Source organism: Podarcis bocagei (assembly GCF_964188305.1).
Source record: "Podarcis bocagei genome assembly, chromosome: 6".
Taxonomy (NCBI): domain Eukaryota; kingdom Metazoa; phylum Chordata; class Lepidosauria; order Squamata; family Lacertidae; genus Podarcis; species Podarcis bocagei.
The window spans coordinates 60,601,567-60,628,653 of NC_138130.1; the positions used below are offsets into that span (position 1 = coordinate 60,601,567).

The 27,087-nt window shown below is 41.0% G+C and overlaps 1 protein-coding gene across 1 annotated transcript in view; it reads left to right on the top strand.

The window, feature by feature from the left end:
- The first annotated feature begins 13,732 nt into the window (after positions 1 to 13,732).
- SAMSN1 (SAM domain, SH3 domain and nuclear localization signals 1) overlaps positions 13,733 to 27,087 on the top strand; it is a 93,885-nt gene continuing 80,530 nt past the window's right edge. Inside the window, exon 1 of the mRNA XM_081199684.1 lies at positions 13,733 to 13,778. Coding sequence (XP_081055810.1) covers positions 13,748 to 13,778 — 31 coding nt within the window. The 5' untranslated portion in view covers positions 13,733 to 13,747. The remainder of the gene's footprint in view (positions 13,779 to 27,087) is intronic.

Sequence of the window (27,087 nt, forward strand, 5' to 3'; positions counted from 1 at the left end):
TGGGCAGGAGCTGGGAGCAAACGACGGGAGCTCACCTCGCCACGGGGATTCAAACTGCCGACCTTACGATCGGCAAGTCCTAGGCACTGAGGTTTTACCCACAGCGCCACCTGCGTCCCTTTCAAGTAGTATAGGCTCTGTCTTTCATGACTTGAAATGGGTTTGGTGGTCCAGTAGTAAGAATGGGGAATGCAGCCGTTGAATAGATGCCCGAATAATTTCAGAAATTCCTCTGAAGGAAGCTAAATGATCGTGGGAGTAAGTAAACATACCAGAAATGCACTAGTTCTTTGCTTAGGGGACAACAAACATACGAAAAGATTTGAAAATGTCGGTGTGGACATAGATGTAGCTCAGAGGAAAACTTAAATATGGCTTTAGAGAAACTGGAATGATGATGAAGAAGAGGACAGCTCCTGTGCTAAATGAAGGGAAGGAAGAAACTGAATGATTGTGGCTGGTAGCAGGATGGGATTAGATGAGTGCTCACTGCACAGGAATCTGCAAAAGACAGATATGAGCCCTGAGTCTAAGAAAAATGGCAGTGACCTAAAGTATAACCTGGGGATCTGTAAAGAAAGAGAGGAAAGGCATTTGTTGAGTAATATGGCTGGTGATGGGGGCATATTAATTAGAACATTAGAGAGGGCATGATGATCTAAGAGATTAATGTAGGGGATTTGATGAAATGTGCAAAGCTGCCAAGGGTCAGTATTACCCAGAAAACAGAAAGAGACAAGGATCTAGGAAACTATACAGGCTTCAGATTCTAAATAGAAAGGGCAGGGTTACTGTATATACACCCATGTACCTGGTTTGTCACATTACCATAGACATATTCAAACACAATTTATGCAGATCTGCACAGATATGCACTGGTAATGCTGGTCATATGGGGTGTCAAGCACACATTTTAGGTACCCTTAACTTTTAACAGATTGTTATTTCAATAGAAACTGGAATATGAGCTCATATTTTTATGTGGAAGGACAAAAAGGCTCATTGGACCATCAAGCTGTAGGAAATGAAACCTTATTTCATTTCTTCATTACTGTATTTATATAGGATGCCTATATAAACATATTCTAACAGCTCACAAGAGATGAATGTGTGTATGCCCCTACCTGGATTGGCAGTGTTGTGTCTTGGACCTATACTGATTTGACAGACAGTGATGAACAATACATAGACATATGCATGGTTAATTGGAAGTAATTAAGTTTCATTTATCTCAATGCAAGTAAACTTCCCTAGGATTGGGTTCCTGCCCTATAATGCCTACTAAATATATACTAAGTAGGAGGACTAATTTAATTGATGTGACTATATCACTATAAGTAATTTGAAAATTACATAATTGCAACCCACCCAATATTATTATTCATTCAGAAGACTCAACCCAAAACCTTCAGTCTAGATTGGGTTATCTTTAAACCAGCTAATATTCAGTCTCAGCCAATCTCAATTCACTGGATTTAAATGTCCCTTAAAAATTCAGTATTTTCATAATGTGTTCTGAGTCTTGCAACTCAAGACCATTCCTTCACTCACAGCACTACTGAGCATTTTGGCATGTACTCTCAAATCTTCATGAAGAACATAGTGGGGATCAGGCTGTCAGTTGGGTGAAAGGTGCCCTCAGGCGAGTGGAACTGTCTGTCAAAGAACATCAAGTGCCATGAACTTTCCTATCCAATCAACAGCCTGCAGCGAAGGGGACAAAATCAGAATGTTCCCTTAGGATGTGCAGTGTTGCCCCTATGGCTCTCAAAATGGCCCCTTGAAGCTTTGACAACCAATTCAATTAAAGCCAGCCTTTAGGTTGCTTCGAGCCATGCTGGGGGTTGCATACGGTGCCTACAGGTCTGGATCATCAAAACACAAAGCAGGCTTGATGTCATATTTGTACATTCCCAAGACCAAATAATTTTTGGCTGCCACTCAGGATCTAGACATGTCCTTTGTAATCAAACAGTAAAACAGCTCCTTTCTCCCCTGCTCTTTCTGCTTCTACAGATTGGTATGCTAAGCACTTGTATTGACCTCAAGAAGCCTTTATAGTGACATTTACAAGACCATAGAACTGGAAGCATCTCACAAAATAGATTGCCTTTTATTGGTGGATAAAGTTTAAAGAACTTTGATTGCTGAGATATTATGTGAGAGGAGACTCAGAATCAAGACAGCTATCGAATTCTCTTCAAGCTACTACTAACTGTAGGTGGCAGTGTGCTACAGTCTTAACCTTCAGACTACAGTATTCTTACTGCCCAGGATTTGCACATATGGAAGCTCTTACCACCAGGAAAGACATTCCAGACACTGGCATGATAGAAAACTAAATTTTAAATTAGACATATCTCATCTCAGAAAAGAAGACCAAAGGATGCTCAAGTCCGGTTGAGCATCCTTAAATTTTTAATATGGAACATATTTGTCCCTTTCTTAAACATAATGACAATTGTTCCCTTAAATTTGTTGAGGTCATGGCATTATGGATCATTCCCCCCTCTTCCACATATCCCCCCCCATTAATTTCCTATTAGGATAGTTCTTACTTAAAACAAAACAAAAAGGTAAATGGTGAGCCACCTTCCTAATCGGTTTAAATTACGCTGTCTTATGTGGGTACCTTGGTATCTGCCTAAGAACAAAAATGTTCATAATGTGAGACAAGAAACTTACTAGGAGAAACTTTGAACAACATGAAATTAGTCATACAGAAGTTGTGAATGAACTACATAGATTTGTATCAGCCCAAAGCTGTAACATTCTTTTTAATGAAACAGAAATGATAAATAACTGAAGCTTTAAATAAATTGGTATCCCTGGCACCATGTTCTTCTCCCTTCATTGGCACAGCATAGACTCAGGGGTTATCCAGTGCAGTGCCTCCAGATGTCATTAGATCAAGTCCCATCATCCTTGATCCATGGCTGTGCTTCCTGGGACTGTTGGGAGCTGAAGCCCACAACTACAGGACAGCATTATCCCTAGTGTAGACAAACCTGGAAAAAACTATACAACAAGAGTGACTTCTTAGATGAATGGCTTATTATCTGCTCATTTCTTTCTTCCCAGTGAGTCATCTATGTAGCACATTGCATTTGCAACAATGGAGTCTTCATTCAGGAGCTCTTGAATATGTTTTGTGCAAGGAGATTATTTCACAGCAAGAGGAATCTTTAATAATCAGGCATGTCTAAAAAGAAGCCTTTGAAATGAGGCATGGGCTCACCTGCTTGCATTTTATTCACACACAGCCATATAATAGAAGGCTAATTTAGGACTGCAACTTCTACAGTATAGGCTAACCCAGTACTGACCTGTTTCCCCCCCACCCCGCCTTCCCGTCACTCTTTCCATTTCCTAACATCTAGATGTGGCAGCAAAAGGGAAGACTCATAGCTGGGGCTATAATAAGACTAGTGTTGATTACAAGTATTGAGAACCACCAGGAAAGATTTTGTGCATATTTATTGTATATGTACATTTTTCATGGTTCCTTGTATTCCTGAATGGTGTTGGAGACCCTGAGGTAGCTCCCATCTTGGGTTCTTGCTGCCTTTACAACATCCAGGTAAGATGAGAAAAGAGGAAGGGGAGGTTAGAAGTGAGAAGGAGAGATGGAGGCAGGTTCAGTCTGCACTAGACCCAAATTAGGACATGGATTATGTGCTGTTCAACATACAGAATATGCCTTACAAAGTCATTCTGGAAGTAAAAAGTCCCCCAAATTACAAGCATTATGTCCTCTATTACAAATCACTTTTAACTATCTCAGCTGGGTCTTTTTTGCACAGAAGTTTGTAATTTCCTGCTTTGGAATGGGCATTTCTCATGTTGGTACTGATCATCTGTATTACAAGTCAAAAACTTTTCTCTTAGGAGTCCTTTTCAAGGTGAGAATATAAAAGAAAATTCTGCACATGCATTGTCAGCATTCAGTATGTCCAGATTGCAAAAGTTATTTAATGTTAGCTCCTTACTTTAAGTGAAACCCTTATCGAAAACTCTCATTGATTGCTGAAAAGCAATGTGAACTACAAGCCAGCTGCTTTGTAGGTGCATATGCAATTATTTAATGTAAACTCTTTGCATGCAATGGAACTGTTATTGATCACTGTGAACTATGTGACCAGGTCAGCAAGCCAAGCAGCTTTGCACTTGGGAAGTACCTTATTTCTGTTTGGGTCAATTTTCAGGATTGTTTCTTGCAGACAGTTGGTATGGTTGTAGTCTCCTATCCGTACCTAAAACCCACTCTTGTTCCTGGGTACGTTTGTTTTGGCAGCAGAGAGGTGATTTTCAATTCTCAAACAGCTATTCCCATAGCTGTGCTGAAAACCAGTACTCTGGGAGGTAGAGTGGCATTACAACACAGTGCAGGAAGACCATTGAAAACCAGAAAGACCCAATCAGTCTTGGGTCAGCCAGCTAGCCATTCATTCATTCATTCATTCATTCATTCATTCATTCATTCTCTCTCTTTCTTGAGTGGGGGACAACCACATACACTACCCCAAGCTCATTCCAGATGAGTTTTTACTTCCCTTGTAGATGGAAATGAGCAACATGAGCCAATGCTTTGAGACCTCCAAATACACCTCCTTTAACATGTACATTTAAAACCTGCCTGTCCATGTTCAGGTGTACAGATTGGAACACAGCTGCCAAACTCACAGCATAATGGGTCTTTTAACCATGATACATCCTAAGTGATTTGATGGCCATTTTAAGATCTCCAAACTCCCACCTAATGAGACGAATAACAGTGCTTTACAGCTTTGTTAATATGAAGACTGCTACATTTCTCTTGACTTCTGTTCTCTTCTTCTTACCAGGAACACATGTGTTTTGCTTGAGGTGTGAGATGTATCTTGGAAACTGCCAGGCTTTATGATTTTAAGAATGGAGATCAGCTATTGCTTCTGTATCCCAGAATCCTAGCTGTAACCTGAACCCTGCAGCAGTGCAGCACCTAACAGACACTCAATCAATCAATCAATCAATCAATCTGCAATCTCCATCTTGATACTGAATCCAAATGCCAACCTCCATTCCTACAGTACAAAGCCTAATTTTTGCACCTTTCTTCCTTATTCCCACATCCCCTGCTTTGTACAACATTTAGTCTGATGAAGAGTTATGAAGTACCTGTTTACAATTTTCTGACATTTTGGTTGATCCAATTAAACTGTTGCCCAACCATGGGTTTTGGAAACATGGCTACCTTGAGTGTTGTCTTTTGCTTTTTTCTAATGTGGCATGAGACTTATATCAGAGTTGCCAACCTTTTTGGCCAATAGGCACACCTGGAAGTCTGAGAAAGTGCTGTGGAGATTAGTCATAAATCAGCTCCCATGAAGGTGTGGCATAATACACAATGGCTGTGGTGGATATGTGGCACAATATGGCTGCGACATCCCCCAAAAAGCAGAAAAGGAGGCAGGCCCACAAAATTGTACAGGCATGCCCTCGCCACATCATTGGAGAAAAGGCATCTACACGACCGACCCCCATGCTCCATCATAGAGAGAAGCTCTTTGCATCTCTCCTCTGTTCAAAATAAAATAATGGGTGGTTGTCTAGTCCTGGCAATGAAATATGGGGATGTTTAAGAGGGCACATTCAATGCAGACAAGGCAGAACGGGCAATATAGATTTTTGAGGGGATTTACTGAGATCTTTTGTGGACTCCAAAGGAGGTACTGGAAAGCAGAATGGTTCCTGCAGGTGCCATTTTAATGAACCCTTTCTAAACACATCCACAGCCCAGTCAAGTCACAAAATTATACACTGCAGCAAAACTTAACAGCTTCCCAGATGCAACTGAAAACCAGTTTTTGTTTTTTGTTTTTAATTTTTGAGATGACACAACAACTACCTTGCAGTATTAGCATGTGGTGGCTTAAAAATTCCAGTCTGCTTGTTGCTTATTTTTAAAAAATATATTTATGTGCGCCTAGTCTGTCAAAAAATGTGGATTCTCTGGATTAATCACAGAAACAGAATGTGGATTAATTATAGTTGGAGGTAGTTTGCTTCTGAATACCGATTGCTAGAGACCACAAGAGATGAGAACACTCTTGTGTTCGGGTCTGCTTATAGGTTTCCCACAGGCATGTGGGCAGCCACAGTGAGAACAGGGTGCTGGACTCTAGTCCAAAAGGGTCTTCTTGGTTCTTACAGTAGGAATAGTGATGCACGTTTCAATGTATAATTAAACATTCAAATACACATATACATTCAGTTGATGCCACAGTCCCTGATCCATAAAGTCATGTGATGTGTGCATAAGCTATGGATCATGTACCCATATCCCACTGACTGATTCTAGTACTATCGATTTTAGTGAGGTATTCATATAAATAAATATGCTTATTTAGCATGATGACCTGAAATGATATGAGGGGCTGAATTCACACCCTACATTTTCTATGGGTTCTTCAGCTTGTCAAATAGCTTTACTTACATGGCTGGTGGAGATAAGCTCATGAGGGACTTAATTACTGCCAGCATGGTATTTTTTCTAATTACACATCATTAATCAAAATTATGTGATTTGGGTCACTGAAATCAGGTTAACCATATGGCAAGCACAGCGAAGGCTTAGTAATGTACAGGTTTGCTAAGGTTTAGGAATCTGTTAGAGCACAGATTTGGAATTCCATTGAAGAAAGTAATGAACTGCATTTGAGAGGACGGAAAGTAATCTCGGATAATCAGAGAAAATAGAGTCTGCTTGACAGTATGTTGAAAAGGTTCAAGAGGTGAAGCAGAAGTCATGCATAAATACGAAGAGGCAAGGCTTTATTATTTGCAGGGGGTCTGGAAATCTCCAAGTCTGTGATTATGCCACAAAGTATGAAATATTGTATTTAATACTGAACCCCAAGAATCCCAGCATTCTATGACACAAATAAAAAAGAAGCTTTCCTTTCATAGAAAAAGGCAAATCATAACTCAGAGCATGACAAATACATTTAAATGCTCTGAAATTATAATGAAAAGAAGGGTGCACTAAATACTTCATAAATACTTGACAAAAGTCGCAAACTCTGCTCTCCATATATTAATTACCCTGGCAGGTTTTCCTGACTTACTGGAAGGTGACACCAATAATCTTGATGAAAATTAAGTAAGGTGTTTGGTGAAACATGGAACACTTTCTTTAGTACCAATTATTCCTTTCCTTAGAAATACACAAAGACATACACAGAAAATTGCTCTTTGATTGCCCTTAATGAAACATGGATGTCTATAGTATATGAAAATACATTCGGCTTATATTCACAGCAATTATTGCCGTAATGTACTAAGTATTTTGCTTTTTCATATACACAGAAACAAAACAAAGAACACTTCAGAGCCAGCATGGCTTTGGAATGATTTCCCTGTATTAAAGCAGATTAGCCTACTGCACACCACTTTCCCGAAGCCTTAAATCCCAGCTCTCATCCCCCACCCTCTACAAACAACATGAATAACTTAAAATTCATTTCATTTATTTACTTCTAGTGCTGATACAAAGATCATGACAAACACAACAAGGAAGAAGATAACTAAAGCATGGGAAGGGGCAGATTTACTGGGAGAGGGTTGTGGCTTTGATGGGTTTTGGCAGTACAAAGGAAATTAATGTTGGGGAGATGCTTTAGACAGACACTGCAATAAAGCCAGCATTTGTGGACTTTGATTACAAACAGAAATCATCTACTTGCAAGGTCTTTTCCAGTCATTTCAGCAATGGGCAGTGTACCAGGGATAGTCAATGTGGTGCCTCCACCAGCCAAGTCAGCATAGCCAGTTGTGATGGGAAATGGGAGTTGTAGTCCAACAACATCAAGAGGGTGCCATGTTGGCGACCCCTGCTCTACATTGAACTGCATGGCAAGGCTGATGCAGGGTGCCCATAGGATAGCATTGGCCTTCAGCTGGGGCTGCCTTTTACAGAGGCCCCTGCTGCACCCACCCAAAGTAGGGTGTTTAGGAAGTTACCACTCATGGTGTTCCCACCTTGATACCTAGCACAAGACCCCACAATGGGGAATTATAGAGAAAAGGAAAACAGACCCAGTGGATCCAAAAGTGGCCCATTTCCCAGGTTGATCAAGCCTAGAGTTTGCACAGCAAAATAGAAAAACAAAATACCACTTTCTACCCTGATGTTTTTCTTTGGATCTGGTGATGGACCTGCCACTTGATTCTGCCCTGCTGCTCCCAGCTGAGGTTTGGAACTCTTCTAATTGGTATGCCCTAAGACTCTTCCTGTATCCGGTGCTGGATCCAGGTTTGGGGAGGTCCTTGGCCAACATGCCCTCAGTGGACCTGCTGCCTGAGTTGGCCATGTCTTTTTCACCACTTGCCCTCTCCCTTTGGGCTAATCCACACAGCCACCCAAAAAGGAAGGTGAGTGGAAGTTGCAGTTACTTCCTCCTCCTACCATTGCCCAGGTGCTTACAGGAGGCTGACGAACAGGCACAGCAGAAACAGCAGAGTCAGGGGGTTCCAGAAATTGGCAGTGCCCCCTGCTTTGTGATGTGCACCTCAGTATGTGCCCAAGGATCCTGACTCTCGCTCTGCCTGTATCAAGCATCCTTTCACTCTTAATGCTGCTTTGAGAAGCCTCCTGGTTAACAGAAGTGTTTGTCCTGCAAGGGTTCATTCACCAATCCCATTGCCCTTATTGGATTTTATGACTTTGTTCCTGTGAGCCCCATCAAATCTGTATTGATTTTAGGTGGCCTTCTCTTTATATATCCATCTCTCATTCATTTTAGCTAGTTGCTATCTTAAACAGATTGTTGGTGGGAACAATCTGTTCTCATCTCTAAAGTAACTTGTGTTTCTCAAGGAGATCGCCCTCTTAGTCTCCTTAACATGAGCTATAAAGGGCAAGACTGATTAACCTTCTTTCAAAACTCTAATTCGCAAAGCTCAGAATCATTTTGGTTGTCCTTTATTACATTCATCTAATCGTCTACGTCTCCTGCATTGCGTATATATGATGGACAACTCTGGTTGGTGTTTCTTTCAAAGATACATCAGTGGATTCGGCATGATCGTCCCACTGATCTGAAAGAAGTAGTATTGGGGGGGGGGATTTTCACATCTAAAAAAAATATCTTGCCAATTCAAATCTAGATTTAAACTTGTTTTCTGCTATTACAGTGGATCTGGCAATGACTTTTATTCCCCTGAGCAGAACAAAACAATTATTTAAGAATAGTGTTCCTTAATACATATTTTGCTAGGCTCATTTAGTTAACTTGCAGAATGGCAAAAATAATAATAAAGAATAACGACAGTGAGTTTAAACAGTTGCAAATAAGTGTTTTTAAGAAGGCCCAAAGCATACATTATGAAGCTTGAAAATAAAGCATACTTAATATCAAACAAGATGTATTTCTGGAGAACAATGAACTGGATCCTCCAGGATTTTATCATTTAAAAACAGCTATTGGGTGTTAGGGGTTGATGGGAGTACTGCAGCTCCCAGGGAGCTGAAATCACCTCTCAGGGGTTGTCAACCAGGTCCCTACCACCCACTAGTGGGCGTTTCAGGATTCTAGGTGGGCGGTGGGGAGTTGTATGGCACAAGCTGAATCCTCCTTCCATCGAGCACTGGTGGGCGGTAAGGAAATTTTACCATCAAGAAAGATGCATTACTGGGCAGAAGGTATAAAAAGCTTGACTACCCCTGATTTAGTTCTTGAGAAGTATATGTATGTCCTCTTAGAAGGAAGATGGCAGCACCATGCCATCGTTTTCCACTTTGAGGGAAGGGAGATGGCCCTTGGAGTGCTGCAAGAGTCTGTAATGTGCAGCGACTATCTATAACCTTCGGTTGCCGAGGGGAAAAAACAAATAAGCAATGTAGGCAGGAATGTTGTAAATGTCTTGGTATGCTTGATATGAGAAAAGAGGAATTGGAGAAAATTGGTTTCTTTTAATGTTTTAGCACGTTTTTCATTACTGCTTCATGAAGTATTTTTGCCTTTCTTTGGCAGCACTGCTAGAAAAAAGCAAATATAGATATGATTTCATTAATAACTTGGTAACCAAGACACAAACAAATACTGTAGAAATGTTATACAGTGGTACCTCTGGTTGCGAACGGGATCTGTTCTGGAGGCCCATTCACAACATGAGCAGAACGCAACCTGCAGTGCGCATGCACGGGTTGCAATTCGCCACTTCTGTGCATGCACGTGACATCATTTTGCTCGTCTGTGCATGCGCGAGCAGCAAAACCCAGAAGTAACCCTTTCCGGTACTTCTGGGTCACTGCGGGACGCAACCTGAAAAGACGTATCAGGAAGCAAACGTAACATGAGGTATGACTATATATCATTACAACACACTCACACTTTATTATATTTGTATAATTATTTATTGATGTTCTTTATTTTTCTGTTGTTGTTTAGTTGTTTAGTCGTGTCAGACTCTTCGTGACCTCATGGACCAGAGCACACCTGGCACTCCTGTCTTCCACTGCCTCCCATAGTTTGGTCAAACTCAAGCTGGTAACTTCGAGAACACTGTCCAACCATCTGTCCAGCTTCAGGATCTGTCCTTCCAGTGAGCACTCAGGGCTGATTTCCTTAAGAATGGAGAGGTTTGATCTTCTTGCAGTCCATGGGACTCTCAAGAGTCTCCTCCAGCACCATAATTCAAAAGCATCAATTTTTCGGCGATCAGCCTTCTTGATGATCCAGCTCTCACTTTCATACATCACTACTGGGAAAGCCATAGCTTTAACTATACGGACCTTTGTTGGCAAGGTGATGTCTCTGCTTTTTAAGATGCTGTCTAGGTTTGTCATTGCTTTTCTCCCAAGAAGTAGGCGTCTTTTAATTTCATGACTGCTGTCACCATCTGCAGTGATCATGGAGCCCAAGAAAGTAAAATCTCTGACTGCCTCTATTCTTCCTCTTCTATTTGCCAGGAGGTGATGGGACCAGTGGCTTTGATCTTAGTTTTTTTGATGTTGAGCTTCAGACCATATTTTGCGCTCCCCTCTTTCACCCTCATTGAAAGGTTCTTCAATTCCTCCTCACTTTCTGCCATCAAGGTTGTGTCATCTGCATATCTGAGGTTGTTGATATTTCTTCCGGCAATCTTAATTCAGGCTTAAAGGCCTAAACGCTGAACACCAACACTTTTAATTGTGCTCGGAAACATACTGGGAGCCAATGTAGGTCTTTCAAGAACAGTATTATGTGGTCTCGGCAGCCGCTCCCAGTCATCAGTCTAGCTGCTGCATTCTGGATTAGTTGTAGTTTCTGGGTCACCCAACATAGAGCGTGTTGCAGTAGTCCAAGATTATATGCCACTTAATCATCAAAATCTCTAAGTGCTTTGCAAAAAATATACATTAAAATTACTGGTAAAGTAGCTGTTAAAACAAGCTAGCTTGATTTTTTTTCCCATAGCAGTTTTAAAATATTCATTATAAAATAAGACTACATATAAATATACATGCCAAATTTACACGTCTGGACAGGCCTGTTTCAACAAAAAGGTTCAGCAGGTGATGAAAGCAATACAGCTAATAATAACAATCCCCTCCAGGAGGTTGGTTACACATATGTGCATTTAAGTTTTAAAGAGAATTCCTTTTGCCCTTTTCAAAGATAATGTGGGTGTCAGTGTACTGTGTGAAAAGAATCATGAGTAAGAGACCTTTATGCACATCACACATTATCATCCATGCTTCTCTTGCAACACAGGAACTGTGCAGTCATTTTCTGTGATGTATTAAGCAAAATGCCCATCTACAGAGCCACAGGTACAATGTGTGATAATCCCTCCCTGTCCCCCTCCTGCATTTTCTGATTTAGTCTGGCTAGGTGAATGGGCTGCATACCTTTGAATGCAATAATCCTCTGATTCACACGTTGAGTTAAATTCTTAGCAGTCTGTAGCACATGCTTCTCTCATCCATTAGCATCAGACGACATACTGCATTCACCTACCGAGTGAGCAAGAGTAATAAATGTCTACTATTTATTTAGTCTACAATAAATTTAGTCTTAATAGATATATATATTGATCATGTATTTACTTTACAGAGTTTCACTGCATATTTAAAAACTGACATCCTGGAGCACTCCACTGGTACTATGTTCATCAGGTTCTCTCCTTTAATAGGTCAAATCATCATTATATATCACTGGGATGCCAGGTTTTAATTCATTTAACATTTTAATCTTTCATCAGTTTTTCATTTAAGAGGATTTCACTGCATATACTGGATTTGTATAAATCTGTGTGTGGTAAATTTATTCTTTTAACAGTTTTATTCTTTCATCAGAAATTCATTTAAATAGATTCCACTATATATCATATCTACTTCCAGTGAGGCTTTAGGTCAGGCTGTAATTGATGCAAAAGCAATGAGGTATTAAAAGAGATGGGAAATATCTGAAATTGGAAAGAGTTCAAAATGTGTGCCATTGTGAGGGCATGACATTCCTCAGATACGCAAGGGGAGGGGAACTAATGAACCATTTTGTTCCAAAGCTTTGAACAGTAGATCATTTTCTGTTCTTACGGGAAAGTCAAAATCTACACTTTCCCTTCCCTTTAAGTCAAAAATTAAAGGAGTAATCAATGTGATATTTCACCTCCGTCTAAAAAATAGCATTTCCCATGTTCTAGAACCATTCAACAAAAGCCTTCTGACTTTTAAGCCTTTAAGACTTTTAAGCCTACTGAAAACTTTGTTCTGCCAGGCTTGTGAGGGCAATGAAGAATATGTTTCTCCATAATAGTTTGTTGCTGGGCTCTGATTTTAAGTGGCCATGGGGTTTTTTAATGAAAATGTGTTGTTGTAAATGGCTTTGATATTTTTTATGATATAGGAGGATAATTACAATTTCCTTATTACAACAGCTTCACTCGCTACTTCTCTGCTTCCAAGCACAATTCAAAGTGCTGCTTCTAACCTATAAAGCCCTATATGGCTTAGGTCCAAGCTCTCTGAAAGACCATATTCCCTCATAGATCATTGGGGAAGGCCCTTCTCTCAGTTCCACCACCCTCACAGGTATGCTTGGTAGAGACACAGGAGAGGGCCTTCTTGGTGGCTGCTCCCAAATTTTGGAACTCCCGCCCTAGAGAAGTTTGAGTGGCTCCCTCCTTGTTGTCCTGCCAGCAGGTGGTTATTCTACTGATTGCATTTAATGAAAGGACTGTTTCTATGGTAATTATCTGTATGGTTTAAATAGAGGAGAGAGTTTCTCTTCTTTTAATTTTTAATTGTTTCTTAATACTCCCCCCACCCCGGGCTATATTTTTAGCTGTTCTTATGTTATCTGTAAGCCACCTTGGGTCCCTGTCTGGAAAAAGCCAGTAAGTAAGTAAACAAACAAACAAACAAACAAACAAACAAACAAACAATCTGTAGTGTCCAGTGTAACATTTGTACATTTCTTTATATAATATTTTGTGTTTTAGCTTACAGTATTTAACTCCAATTAACCTTTAACTATTAGTTAACTGCCTTTACCATCCCTACAAAAATAATTAAGGCTTTTGATCCATAACAGCTATATAGAGTTGTTCAAATTCGTATTTTATGATTCCGGTAGATATTAAAAAGCAAGTGTTGTTGGTTTTTAATGCATAAGAGAAGAGACTGCTGTAGAAGAGCATACCTTGCCACGGATCCAAATCAAGGACTCAAAAAGCACAAGTTACAGTCCCAAGAAGCTGTTCTTTCCTAGCCATATAAACTGCAATGGAAAATGTGAAAGGAAGTGGTTTCATAGGTGAGTAAACCCAAGTCATATTTTTTCATCCTACTCAACTGTGATAGAGAGAAAAGGAAGCAGAAAATTTAAAACTGCTGATCAAAGGTTTATGTGGGGTGATGCAAACACTGGTGAATGATGGAACGGAAATGCCAGAGGAGTATAGGAGGGTGAAAAATATAGCGTGTTTTACAAGATCTCAGTGAAACAATGAACTAATTTATTTGAGAAAAGCCCAGCTATGAATATCACTGATAAATTGCATTTATGTCATGTGCTCAACAGCCTCTTCAATGAATAACGTTGAATGTTAACCATACCTGCAAAATTCAAACAGATTTTAAAACAATAAGTGTTATATTTTGCTTTCCAAACACCACACAGTGGAAAGAAAGGGAGTTGAACTACAAACCATTCCCCAAACAACAACAAAGCGTGTTCTCCTTCATGGAGAGCACATGTTGCGGTGGGGTCTTACAAGACATCCCACTGTTGCTGGACAGGTAAAGGTAGTTGGCCACCATTGTGATTGGGTTCCTCTTGTCGTTGGGGAGAATTTGATGTTGCCATTTTTTGATTGACAACCAAGAAGTTTTATATTCCCTGCACGCAGCGTTGAGCTTGCTCTTTTCGCTGTGTGCATCAGATTACCCGCCCACCCTCCCTATATTTAGGGGTGTTCGCTTTGACCTTGCTATGCCTGTCATGGGGTTGTCTGATTTGGGGTCAGGGGCCTGGTAGGAATTTTGTCCATTTGGCTGATTGGCTGGTGCCACTTGGTTTTTGCCTGCTGCGTAGCAAATCATCACAACTTGTAAGGTTGCGGTTCGGCATTGGTTTTATGAATTGGTTGGTGGAGGGACATGGATTGGCAGTGCCTGCCCCTCCAATGCTGCTGCTGCAAGTGTATTCCGTTAAAGGAATCCAGGGGCTTGCCATGCTTTTGTCCGAACCTCTGTCAAGGGGCTAGGGCCACGCAAGAGCCCCTGGGAGCATTTGGGGAGAGTTGAGGGCATGGTTCCCAGCTCCATCTTTCTCCCCAAAATGTTTTCCCTTTCTGACTTTCGCGGGCATGCGAATGTAAGTCTGTCCCCGGGAGGGGACAGATAGTCACAACCATTGCATTTTTTGTATTTTAATAAAGTTGTGGCCAAAATTATGCCAAAAACCTTAAACAAAAATTCTGTGTGAATTGTGTTTTATTGGGGTGGCTTAGGGACCTCGACACGCAACCACAATCTAAAGAATATGGAGACATTGTGAATGTGTGAAGAATGGAGAAGAAACATCCATTTTAAGAAACCATTTGGCTTCCTTTTCTTACAAACCATGTGCTCTACCACTGATCCTTATAGTTGAATGAGCAGAAAATACTGGCAGACTCAAAATGGGTAATCCCATAAGTCTCCATTGCAGCCTGGTGCCTCTGCATTATGTCATGAGCCCATGTGGCCCTCCAATCTTAGGTTTTCCAGCCGGTGAAGTGGCTTGCTTCATTAGCCAGGTTTTCGATTCAGGCCTACCCATGAATTGGCCCATGTTGGGCAGGCCTGAATGACAGGCACCTCCCTGGGGATAGACCCAACAGAGGCCAAGACTTCCCTTGGGTTCACTCCTAGGCAGTGCTTTTTCCCCTAAAAAATATGTTTATGAGTACTCTCATTTTGACTCAAGAAAATCACCATTTTATCGTTCAAATCAGGAAAAATAAATACAATAAATGGACAAAAGTACAAAATTCACAAAATATTTAGGGGTATGTGTACCCCTGTGTAGGCCACCCAAAAAAGCACTGCTCCTAGGGAATAAATACCAGCCTGCCCTTGATCCTGGGTTGCAATTCTTCACCGGGTCTCCCTGTCTCCTTCTCTCCCTCCCTATGTGCTCTGCCAATTCATTGTGGCATGAACTTGCTATGGTCATTGTTGGCCACCATATTCAGGGCCTGGCAGGAATTTCTCCCACCAGGCAAAATGGTTCATGCCTTGTGGTTTTCATCTACCTCATAGTAATCATCACAGTTTTGGTGCTATAGGCATTGGGTAAGCCTTAGTCTTGGCTGGAGGGGAGGTTCTAGCCTCTGCCTGCGCTTCCAAGAACTGGCTATTCCGTTAAAGGGATCCAGGAGGAATTGCTTCTGTCCATATGCCCAGGTGGGGGCGGGGACCACAGCACTCCTCAAAACAGTAATCCTGCAACAGGTGACCCAATATGATGTAGGTCCCAGGACCCCTCTCACTGTTTGTTGACCTGATAACTTAATTCTGGCAGGTGGGCCTGAAATCAATGGTAATACCCAATGCCTATGCCACACCTAGGATATCTGTAATTCAATAAAGTGGTGGCCTTATTTCATCCCAATGCACTGTTTCTTATCCAGTAATTGTTGGATGTGATGACGGGTGCTGCAGGGCCTCAGCACGTAACTATCTGCCTAGTAAATAGAGAACAAAGCACAGTCTTAGCAGCTATTGGAACTCACTAATAGCATGCAGCTGAAGAATTGGCTGGTTAGTTCAAATCAATAATTAAATCTCCCTCTCAAACACATACACTTTGTTTTAGCTTTTATTGACCTCTTTGATTTGATTTGCTGCAGTGAGAGTAGAATCTGCAAAAGCAAGAATTCACTTCTATGCAGCTCTTTCAGATGCTGCAGCCATGTCCTGTCCTAAAATCCCCAACAATGCAATCCTATACATGTCTAGTGAGAAGTAAGTTCTATTTCATTCAACAGGATTTAACATCAGGGATTGCAGCTTATTATTCCCAAACTCCTTTGTTTAACTTTTTTGGGGCCAATAGTGCACAGCCCTAGTTCCATTCCCCACCTTGATTTAATTTCCTTGGCTCCTGATTTCTTCATGTCTCAACCACCCATTCCTCAGGTTCTTGGTTTTAGGCCAGTGCCTGCTTCATGTCACTTCCTTTACATATCCTGTCTCACAGAATGCAGCTTGATTTTAAGAGTTGTGCTTTTTCATGGCCCCATCCTTAATTCAGCCTTTTGTAACTTAATTCACTGTCTGCTCTACCCTTTCCCATGTTTCTCTGTGCCTCTCCAGTGGAATCCTTTGTATTGTGTACTCATGACAATTTGTACTCATTGCGTTATCAGAGCAGTGACATGCAACTCTGCTTCTAATAATATTAGTAATAACATATTTTCACATCTAACCTCACATACAGCAAGTAATGCATGCAAATAATAAGACTTCCAATAAACCCACATCCACAAACATGTACGCACGTAAGTCAAGATAGACTAAAAATAGCAACCATCCATTTTGTTTCATAGACATAATGTGAAAGCCAAGTGCAGTAGACACATTTGAAAATACGATTATCGGTTTTTCGTTTGATGCTTCTCTATAAAAAACCTTCGTTCCAGTGAATATTCAAACAAATAGTACTGTACTGTATTTTCCCGTGTATGATGAGCTTTTTTGACCCAAAAATGAGGTTCGAAATTTAGGCTCATCTTATGCATAGGTAGTGCTGAGAGGGGATGTGCAAATGGTTTTTTGGCATGAACCAAGATTGTAAGAGGCGATTGGCCACTTGATTGTTTAGGGGGGGATGCTGAAAATAGCTCACCCGCCAGAATGCAGTACACAACTGCTCGCGTCGCATACAATCACCGCTTACAATCGCAGGCTCGCACTTTGTTCGACTTCCGGCATCTCCCCACAAATAACCCTCCCCAAAAGCTCAACCCCCCATTTTCTAAATTTCGAGGCCCCCAAAATAGGGGGTGTCTTATAGACGGGGGCGTCTTATAGATGGAAAAATACAGGACTTTACTGAAACCAGGTTGTAAGCTGGTTTGCCATCCTCTTTGGCTGCATGAGAGTAACTGTTTTATGGCTGGAAGTATTTGTGGTTATAAAGGAGCAGCATGAGAAGAAGCAGACATAAGTGGGGGTGGCTTCCACACCAGTAAGAGGCAAAAGAGCCCTAGCTGGTCTTGTATTATACAGTGGTACCTCTGGTTACGTACTTAATTCATTTGGAGGTCCGTTCTTAACCTAAAACTGTTCTTAACCTGAAGCACCACTTTAGCTAATGGGGCCTCCCGCTGCCGCCGCTCCACCGCCGCACAATTTCTGTTCTCATCCTGAAGCAAAGTTCTTAACCCGAGGTACTATTTCTGGGTTAGTGGAGTCTGTAACCTGAAAGGTATGTAACCCGAGGTACGACTGTACAGCCAAGAAAGCCAGTCTGCTATGAATTCAAATTTCTCAAGCTATAAAGCAATGCTAGGTGATCCAGACTTATGTTCTGGTTTTAAGGCAGTAACTAATAAAAGTACAGTTGGTGTTTGAGATAGAAGATTGTCCCACCTCTGGCCTGAAACAATCTGCAGAGGTACTTCGGAGAAGCATTAAAAGTGCCCTTGGAAATTTATTTTGGACAATCTCCAGTTCTCCGACCTCATTGTAACCCAATAATTCTGTACTATAAAGTATTTGTCCTTTGTACTTGAGCTGTAATAATGAGGAGTGCAAGTGAGATCAAGTTTCCACTACTTGATTTCGTACAACCCCAAGTTGCCTGCATCGTGTACACAGCTTTTCATCTAACATAATTGGGAAAATACATTGCAAGTCTAGACCCTGCTGCGCACTGTCTCAGTTAAGCCCTGACTGAATCACCCATTCACAGCTACAGTAGCTCCCTTCACATGAAATAATTATAATTAATTATTATAATTTATATACTGTATACACAATCAGGGCCCTGCAGCAAAATATTGCGCTGTATCACTGGTGTCCTGTGGTGGATGGGGCTGAAAAATGAAAAGATAATGACAGCTAAGACAAGAGTCCCTGCTATAATTTGGCTCTTACTTCATGTGCATTTAAAAAGTTTATTGGTCTTTTTGATAGTAAACAAACATAAGTAAATGTAAAGCATTCTCTCTCCCTCCTTTAAACATTGCCAACTAATGTGCAATTTTAAACAATTAAAAGCTTAAGCAGTCTGCATGCAGACAATATGAGGCTATTGCATGCTGTTGAGTGCTGGATTTGTCCTTGGAGGAAGTCTGAGGGGGACAATTTAAGTAGATTGACCATTGCTGCAACATGAAGAGTATGGGGGATTTCTTGTTCCCTCAGGGAATTGGTGGGCTGTATAGTATTTGCACACTAATTATGCACCTTTGTGGACCTAGACATTCAAAGTTAGCCAGATACTTAAGTCCTTAACCATGTGTCCTACCTTTTACCTACCCATGGGTTTGAATGAGCTTCAGCATGACTAGCTTTAGATGGATCAGAGTCATTCTGTAATCTGTCAAACCCTTTAATGTATCTGAATATAAGCATATATTCCTTTCTGATAGGGTTTAACATTAACCAGCTGTTATCACCCATATGTTGGCCTCAGTGAGACTCTGACATGCTTCATTGCCCATGAAGTACCTTCCACTAGCTCATATTATATATATTACACTTGAGAAACAGTGTTTTGCAAGACAGGCATTTCCAATAATAAAGTGTGTTTTTTCCAGAAAGGGTATTAATTTTGCTGACATGTTCTGGATTTGGGGGTTCTAGACAGACCAAATTAGCCATATGTAGGGCCTACTAAAACCAATGCGAGCAGTTTGTCATAGCTCTCATTGAATTCGACACATGTCTAGTCAGAGTTAAGTCTCATTGAGCTCACTGGAGCAAACTCCTGAGTAGGTAGGTTTCCAACCCATTGTGTGGAAATTAGGGATGTAAAGAAGCATTGTTTCCCATTCTGCTTGTATCTAGTTTATTGTTACTGTACACAAGTAACAATAAACAAGGAAACATGCTGCAGATATTCAAGTGCCAGTTTGGTATAGTAATCACCATGTTGGATTCAGACCTGTTTAAAGCCCTGTTCCATCACAGTGGTCACTAGGTGACACTGGGCCAGTTGCTCTTTCTCTCTCAGATTAGTTTGTGAGTCAAGGAACTGAACCCGTGTGGTGGTAAATAAGAGATAACGACGTAAGAATTTAGGTTATTGGGCTGAAAATAGGCCACAACTTTTATTGGTTACAGCATGTGAGTGGTATTGGCTTAGGCATTGGATAAAACAACCTATACATGACCCCACTCACACAGCAGGGGGGTCTTTGTTAACCTTAAAAACAGTGGAAGGAGCTTGTTGATGCAAATACAACTGGAAGCTTCCCCTGATGTCACCGAGGGATGTGCCATGGCCCTAGCCACCGAAAGGGCATCGGACAGGATCCACGACTGCCAGATTCCATTAACAGAATACCCTACAAGGGCCGGGGTAGGTGGTGACCAAACCCCACCCACAAAAGCACAACACATATTCCAATGCCTAGCCGCCAATACCGGAAAAGTTGTGACGAATTGCTACGAGGTAGGCAAAAAACCAAGAGGCTGGTGCCAATTAGCCAAATGGATAAAAACTCCTACCAGGCCCCCTGTACAACCAGGGTGACCAACCAAAGTCCATAGCAAGGTCAGAAACATGAACCTAGCCTAAAGGGCAGATGGGCAGGTGATCTGCTGTCTTCCGAGGGCTGAATGAGGTGTGGAGGCTGCCGTGGCCGCTTCAATGCGGCTAAGCCCCTCCCCCAAACCAGCCCTATTGGCTGGCCAGCCAAGGGGGCGGCATGGCAGCCAGGAGATGACGCAGGGGGCCGAACACGCCCCGCTGCTGCCACGGGAACGCTTCCCGCTCTGTGAGGAGGAGAGGCTTTGCCTCACAGTCAGAGGAAAGTGGTATAACATATCCATGTAACTCACAGATCCTTCAGATTTCATCCAATGATTTCTCAAATCAGTGTGTGGCATTGGGTTGCCTTCAATGAGCACTAGATAAAAAACCTTGATAAAACACCCTGAAACAAACACACCTAAAGAACTATATGAAATGCAAGCCAAATTCAGACTTCTCACCAAAATGAGCCTTGGCAACCCTGACATAGTCACTTCTACCTATATGACTGGCTGCAACTAATATTTTGCAGCATTGCTGGCAAGATGCTATGCACCCATCATCCAAAGCACATGGGCCAGCATGGCAGGTTTTAGGCTCAGGCTGAAAATGTGATTAAAATAAACTGAAGAAAAAAGCCACAACATTAAAGTGGAGTAGATGTGCCAGCTAGGTAGAGGTGGTAAGACACTTAAGGTATAATTAAAATATTTTCTCCAGCCATATTTGTCAGCATCAGTTGCACTGAAATAGCTTACAAATAATGAATGATTATCTCTGAGTTGGCAATGCTGGTTTTCTGAAAACAAAGTGATTAGTTTGGCTTAGCACTGTATTCCAATCAATGTTTATGATGCTCTACTTTCTCGAAAGCCTCCATCTATCTCTTAAATGCAACAGTTTTATTTGCTTAGGCTTTCTTAGGCATTTTACCTTTTTGCAGTATATTAAACATATACTGCGGAGTTGAATTATCTGGGCTTTAAAAATATGAAATCATGCCCAAAACAGTGCTATAGAATGTAGTAATTCACTATGTTGGCTGTAAAGCACAGATGGGAATGTGTAGAAGGAGGATTAAGCAGCTTTCCGCATCCTAAACGTTATCAGGGATAACAGAGAAAACTGTGTCATTCATTACTGCCTGGGGAGTTGTCGAGTGTTAACAATTTATCTTGCTTATACATTAAAGAAGATGGAAAGTGTGAGGGGTTTTTTTTATTAGCAATAATAGTCTATAACTAAAATGAAAGTAAATTGTTGCTTTGCCAGAGTTTTACTAATACAAAGCAAGCCAAACATCGCAAACTAGTTTATTCCAGCTGAAAACATAACTTGCCAGACCCTAAAGATTTTGGAATGAAGCAGGCATTTTGGGGTCAAGTTCCTTTAAAAGATAATTTATGTTTCGAAACCTTGATTTATCTAAGTGTTTATGCCAGTTTTACAGCATAAAAATAATGAACACATCATTTCCCGTCAACCTGACTTTCACTTATAATGTGTTCAGTGAAAGTTAAGGTTGTATCAGGTCACACACTGCTGAACAATTCAAAAATACTTCAAAGCACAAAAATGACCAGTTAAGGTGAAAGTCACCTTCACTGCTTGCTCTCTTCATTTTGCCTATAGTGCTATCACTTAATACTTAATCATCTCCAGCCTGATCCACAACCCAGTCATATCACAGTACTTTGATTAAAGTTGATACAGACACTTTGAAGTATAATGGTCAGGGAGCCCAGTTCTAAAAAGGCATGGTACTTATGGCCATGTCAGAAGTGGTTCTTATTGCATGTCTGAAACCTATTCATGGGCATCTCTATCCACCTGAGCCAGTATTTTCTTTGGTGCGTTTAAACTGAATAGGTTTGGGGTCACATCTTGATTCAATAGTGTTTTGAAAACTATTGGCACTGTCTTGGTTATTCAGGATAAAAATGTCATATTATTCCAAGGAGCTTGGCTTTGAAGGCTTATGGTAAAATAACAGCAAAGGGAGTGGGCCATCCTTTGATGTAAAAGTATTTGGTCTCAAGTGCCTTAGTGTCTACAGCTTTTTAAGATCTTGGTAAGCTTGTCCCACTTCTCCCACTTCTTCCTCCAGAGCTGCTTTTTTTTATTTCTCCTTGAGTTTAGGTTGAAGCATTGAGGTACAAGATGCTCTGGAAATGAACGGAGCACATTTTTAATTCATGAATGGGCTTAACCACAGTTAACTACATGTTGGACTGTGGCCAAAAAATGCATTTTCTTTGACTTATGGAGTGGACCTTTGTTACACAAAGCCTAACAATGCACTGATTTCATAATGCTCCCCTTTATTTGCTATAGTTACTGTAGCACAGTAGTTCTCAACTGTTTCACTATACAACCTACCAATGAACCTTTGACTCTGAGGTAATTCACACAACCATTTTGTTAAAAGTTATTTTCTCCCAATACATGCCAAGAAGTGCAGCAGTTGAAAAGCCAAAGTCAACATTATGAATTATTAGGCACTAGATAGAAGATAAAATGACAAGTGCCATGTTTTTAATACTAAAATATATAATAATATCCATGATGTGACCACGTTTGAAATTTTGTGTATAGTTCTAGTTGCTCCATGTCAAAAGCAGACATTTGTAGAAGCAGAACTATTGTAGAATGGGAAAAGAGAAATTAAAATCAAGTGGGCTGAGAATCAATCTTACGATAAAAGGTTAAGTAGACTGGGGCTTTTTTAGTTTTTTTAAAAGTTGATTGAAGAGAACATGAGCAAAGGCACACAATTCTTAATGGTGTGGTGTACGTGGAAAGAGATAATTTCTCCTCTCCCATAATCCACAACTCAGGGTCACCCAATAAAGAAAGTTGTCTGTTGGGTCATAACAGACAAAAAAGAAGTACTTATTCACACAATACACAATTAACTTGTGGAATCACTATCCAATGTCATGATGATCTTTAAAAAATATTAGATAAAAGAATGGCTGAAATCCTAGACAGCCATAGCTGAGAGGGAAGTAGAACACTTGTAGGTGGAAGTGTTTTGAAAGTTTGTACTGCAGTTGATCACCTGGCTGAACAGACAAGCTAGGTTTAAATGAAAACGTGACCTGTCTATTCTGCAAGGTGATTGATTGGTATCAAACAACGAAGGAATACAGAGAGTAGAGCCTCATCAAGCACAAACTCTGTATGCAAAATGAAGGTATATTGTACACTAAATATCTCAATGCACTGTGTACTATAGCACAAAAGAATACAAACTCAAAGATTATATGTACAGTCTCAAATCACTATTGGAGGTGATTGATTGGTAGCGGCAGGGCGGAGGGGGACCCATCACCAACAGCTTTCAAAATGTTCATGTGTACCATTGCTGTCTAGGATTGTGGCCATGGAGCCTAGGTCTATTAATAATTTTCAGCCAGAATAGTTAACTAAAACACTATTAGGAGAAAGTATATCACTAAGCACCAAAAACTGAGGAGTGGAGGTGGCCATCACTGTCATACGCTACATATATGTCAAGTTAAATTCAGGACTGGACCAACCATGAGACAGCCGGCTTCACCAGGCAGCTAATTATAAGTGTCATGAAGGGCATTAAATTGTGCTCATAAGCCCTTAGCGCTAGTAGTCATTCTAAATTCTTTACTCCCAGGGAAAATGAGAGGCAACAGAGAAAATGTTTGCCTCAGGTGCCAAAATAAATTATGTCCTCCTTAAAAGAGGTGTTGTGGTGAGACCTGGAGACTGACCTCCTGTGTTGTGGGTGGGTAAGATTGGTTAGCCACAACACCCGATTGGTAGGTCCCTCGATGTTGAGTTCAGCCCAATGGGGCACAGTCCAAATGGGTTGAGGGACCTATTTATACCCATGCACGTGACCCAGAGCTCTTTCAGCGCATGCATTTGGAACACCCGCCCACATCTCCGTACTATTAGGGCTTTTGCGTTTGACCTTGCTATCCCGTCGTGTATCATCTTTCGTTGGAACAGGGACACGGCAGGAATTTTTCCCACTTGGCTGATTGGCTTTGGCCATTTGGGTTTCGCCTGCTGCATAGCAAATCATCACAACTTGTAAGGTTGTGGATAGGCACTAGTTCATGTGATAGGGATGGGAGAATGCTCTCACCATCCCTATGTGAAGGGTATTCCGTTAAAGGAATCCAGGGACTCAAATGGTTTGGTCAACCCCTGAGAGGGGGTTGTGCCCTTGCCTGAGTCCGGGGGGACATCTGGGTGGTGAACAGAGTCTGTTCCCGGCTTTCCGCCTATGCTGGTGCCCTGGGTTAGCACTGCCTGCAAGGGAGCAGGGAGCTAGTCGAACCAGAGCCTATGCAACCACTCACTTTCTGTAATCAATAAAGTTGTGGCCTAAATTCTGCCAAAAACCAAACTAAAATTTGAGTCAAGTGTGAATTTACTTAGGGGGGAGGTCTCTGGGTCTGGACATGCAAATTGACTGGCCTTGAGTACTATGTGTCTTGAAGGAGAAGCAGGCCTCATTTGATAATGTGTCTCAGACAGCAATGTGTCTTGGACAAGACATCCTGGCTAAAATTTAAACTCACTGCAGGTAGCTGTGAAGCCCTATTTAGGCATTATGCTATTGAACAAGTGGACAACATGAATGGGTAGAGGGTGAATGCACTAGTTCCATGTCAGTCACCATCTCTGTTGCCCTCAGTGAGTTGGAAGCGGGGAATTTTCATTGCTTTTCGAAAGGTCCTGAGTAGGGCTGGGAAAGAGCCCTGTCTGAAACCCTTGCCAGCGACGACAACGCTGAGCTAGAGGAACAAATGGTCTGACTCTTTGTGAGGCAGTTTCCTATTTTCCATAGCATCCTCATTGGTAGGCACATGCACACCTTGTCTTTTTAAATATACAGCTAATTGATTCTCGCAGCAATGTGGGGAATGGCACCGTCAGGAAAATTAGAAATTGCATGCCTTCAAGTCCTTCATACAAGGACATACTTGGAGAATCCTAACCTAGTTAGATACATTTAAGGAAAGAGAGGTAAGCCTTCTTAGAAAGCAGGTTGGAATATCTCCAAACACCTTTCAAATTTCTGTTTTTAAATACTTTCCCAAGACCTGGCTAAGCCCTGGATTAGAAAGACAGGTGCCTGTTGTCTAAGCTGTCTCCGTCATGTCCCCTCCCCCTCCCCACTGACTGATGCTCTCGATGATTGCATTCAAAAAGCAAAATAAAATCAAAAACCATTACAAGTAACAAAAAGGCTGAGTACGTGAAGGGAGGAAGCCTCTTGCAGCAAATGTCTGAAAAAAACTGACTGGCTCTTAGAGGTTTGCCAGTCCATTACCAAACAGAAATGCATGAACTATGTGATTAAGAGAATACTAAGTAGTGAGTACAGAAATCAATTCTGTTTAGTGAGGATGCAAATCCCCTTGAGGCTTTAAAATGTTTTTTAAGGTCTGATGAGGTGGGGAGTTGACATGTCTTCTATAAATGCACAGAATTACTGAGCACAGGGGATTTATTTAACCAGGAAACTTGCATTATTGAGATTAGACATCTCGCTTTCAAGGTGCTCCTGGAAGATAATGACTGCTATATCCATAATTCACAGTAGACATCAGTTTTGTCAGGTAATATATAAATAGGCCTGAAGATGGAACTTAGCAGTTTTCACTCTGAATTGCAAAACAAAATTATGGACCAAGTTTCCTAGCATTCAGTAGAGCTACACCAGCAGAAAATTATCTGGTGACTTGAACATATTCACAACTATATTCTATATTCAATATGTTTCCACTTTCCATTGATTAGATAACACAGAAGATAATAATTTGAAAAACTGTATACTTTGGAATTTTTATAGCCCCTTCAGGCTTAGAACTGAGGTTACATGTCAATCCTGTTTGGATTTGGAATCTTCTAGGCTTTGTGTGCTATATTATGTGTGTATTTAGTTTGCTCTGTGTATACTTACTATCTTCCAAAAAGTACAGTGTCTGTGTGTTTAATATCTCTGAGGCAAACAAAAACTTCATTGGTTTCAATTGCTCTGCGAAATCTTAGAAAATCGGTCAATTTAAGGGATTTTATTGTTCAGGGTGGGGATGGATGGAATGAAACAGTAACCTGTCTGTAACACCTACATCAAGATTTGGCTTAAAGGGTCACTTTTGTAGGCAGTTTTGTAGTCCTGTTTTCCTTAACATTGCTTTCTTCAGTCAGTGGGAAAGAACATTTGGCAATTTCTAAATATGGATTAGTTATCAGTAGGAAAGTGTCAACTGATCGTGCCAAATACAGCCTCTGCTTGCATCAAATTTGTGATGGGCTCTTGCCACTGCACCACCATTTTGTGACTGGTGGGTCTCAGTAATATTAAGTCATCCCAGTGGTTCTGGGGTTTGACAATTTAAGAACCCTTGCTTTCATTTGTATATTCAATGGGGGGTTGGGCTGGGCATGAACCTTACCTACCACCAAACATACGTGTAATTTCCCGTGTGAATGAAAGCCTTCACATCAACATATGATTGCATAGTAAACCCCTCAAACCAAGGGGAGGAGGGAAATAAATAGCACAAATGGGACCTTTTAGCAAAATCTGTGTCATTTTAATGTCTGAATTTAACTAAAATTCTGAATTTGAGGAGGGTGGTCAGTGGAGCAGCCCTATCAGTGAATTGTCTGCATGCCACATGATATATTTTTAGAAAAAAACTTATTAAAATGTTTCTTTACTATGTTCAATTACAGTAGGAGAAGCAGAATTTTTAAAAGCTGTTTAAATGGAAATGGATTGTTAAAAAAAAAAATCAATAACATTTAAGAGTTAGACTTCCATGGGTCCATTCCAAATGGTTTAGTGTATATAGATCAGGGCCAGTGGTTGTAT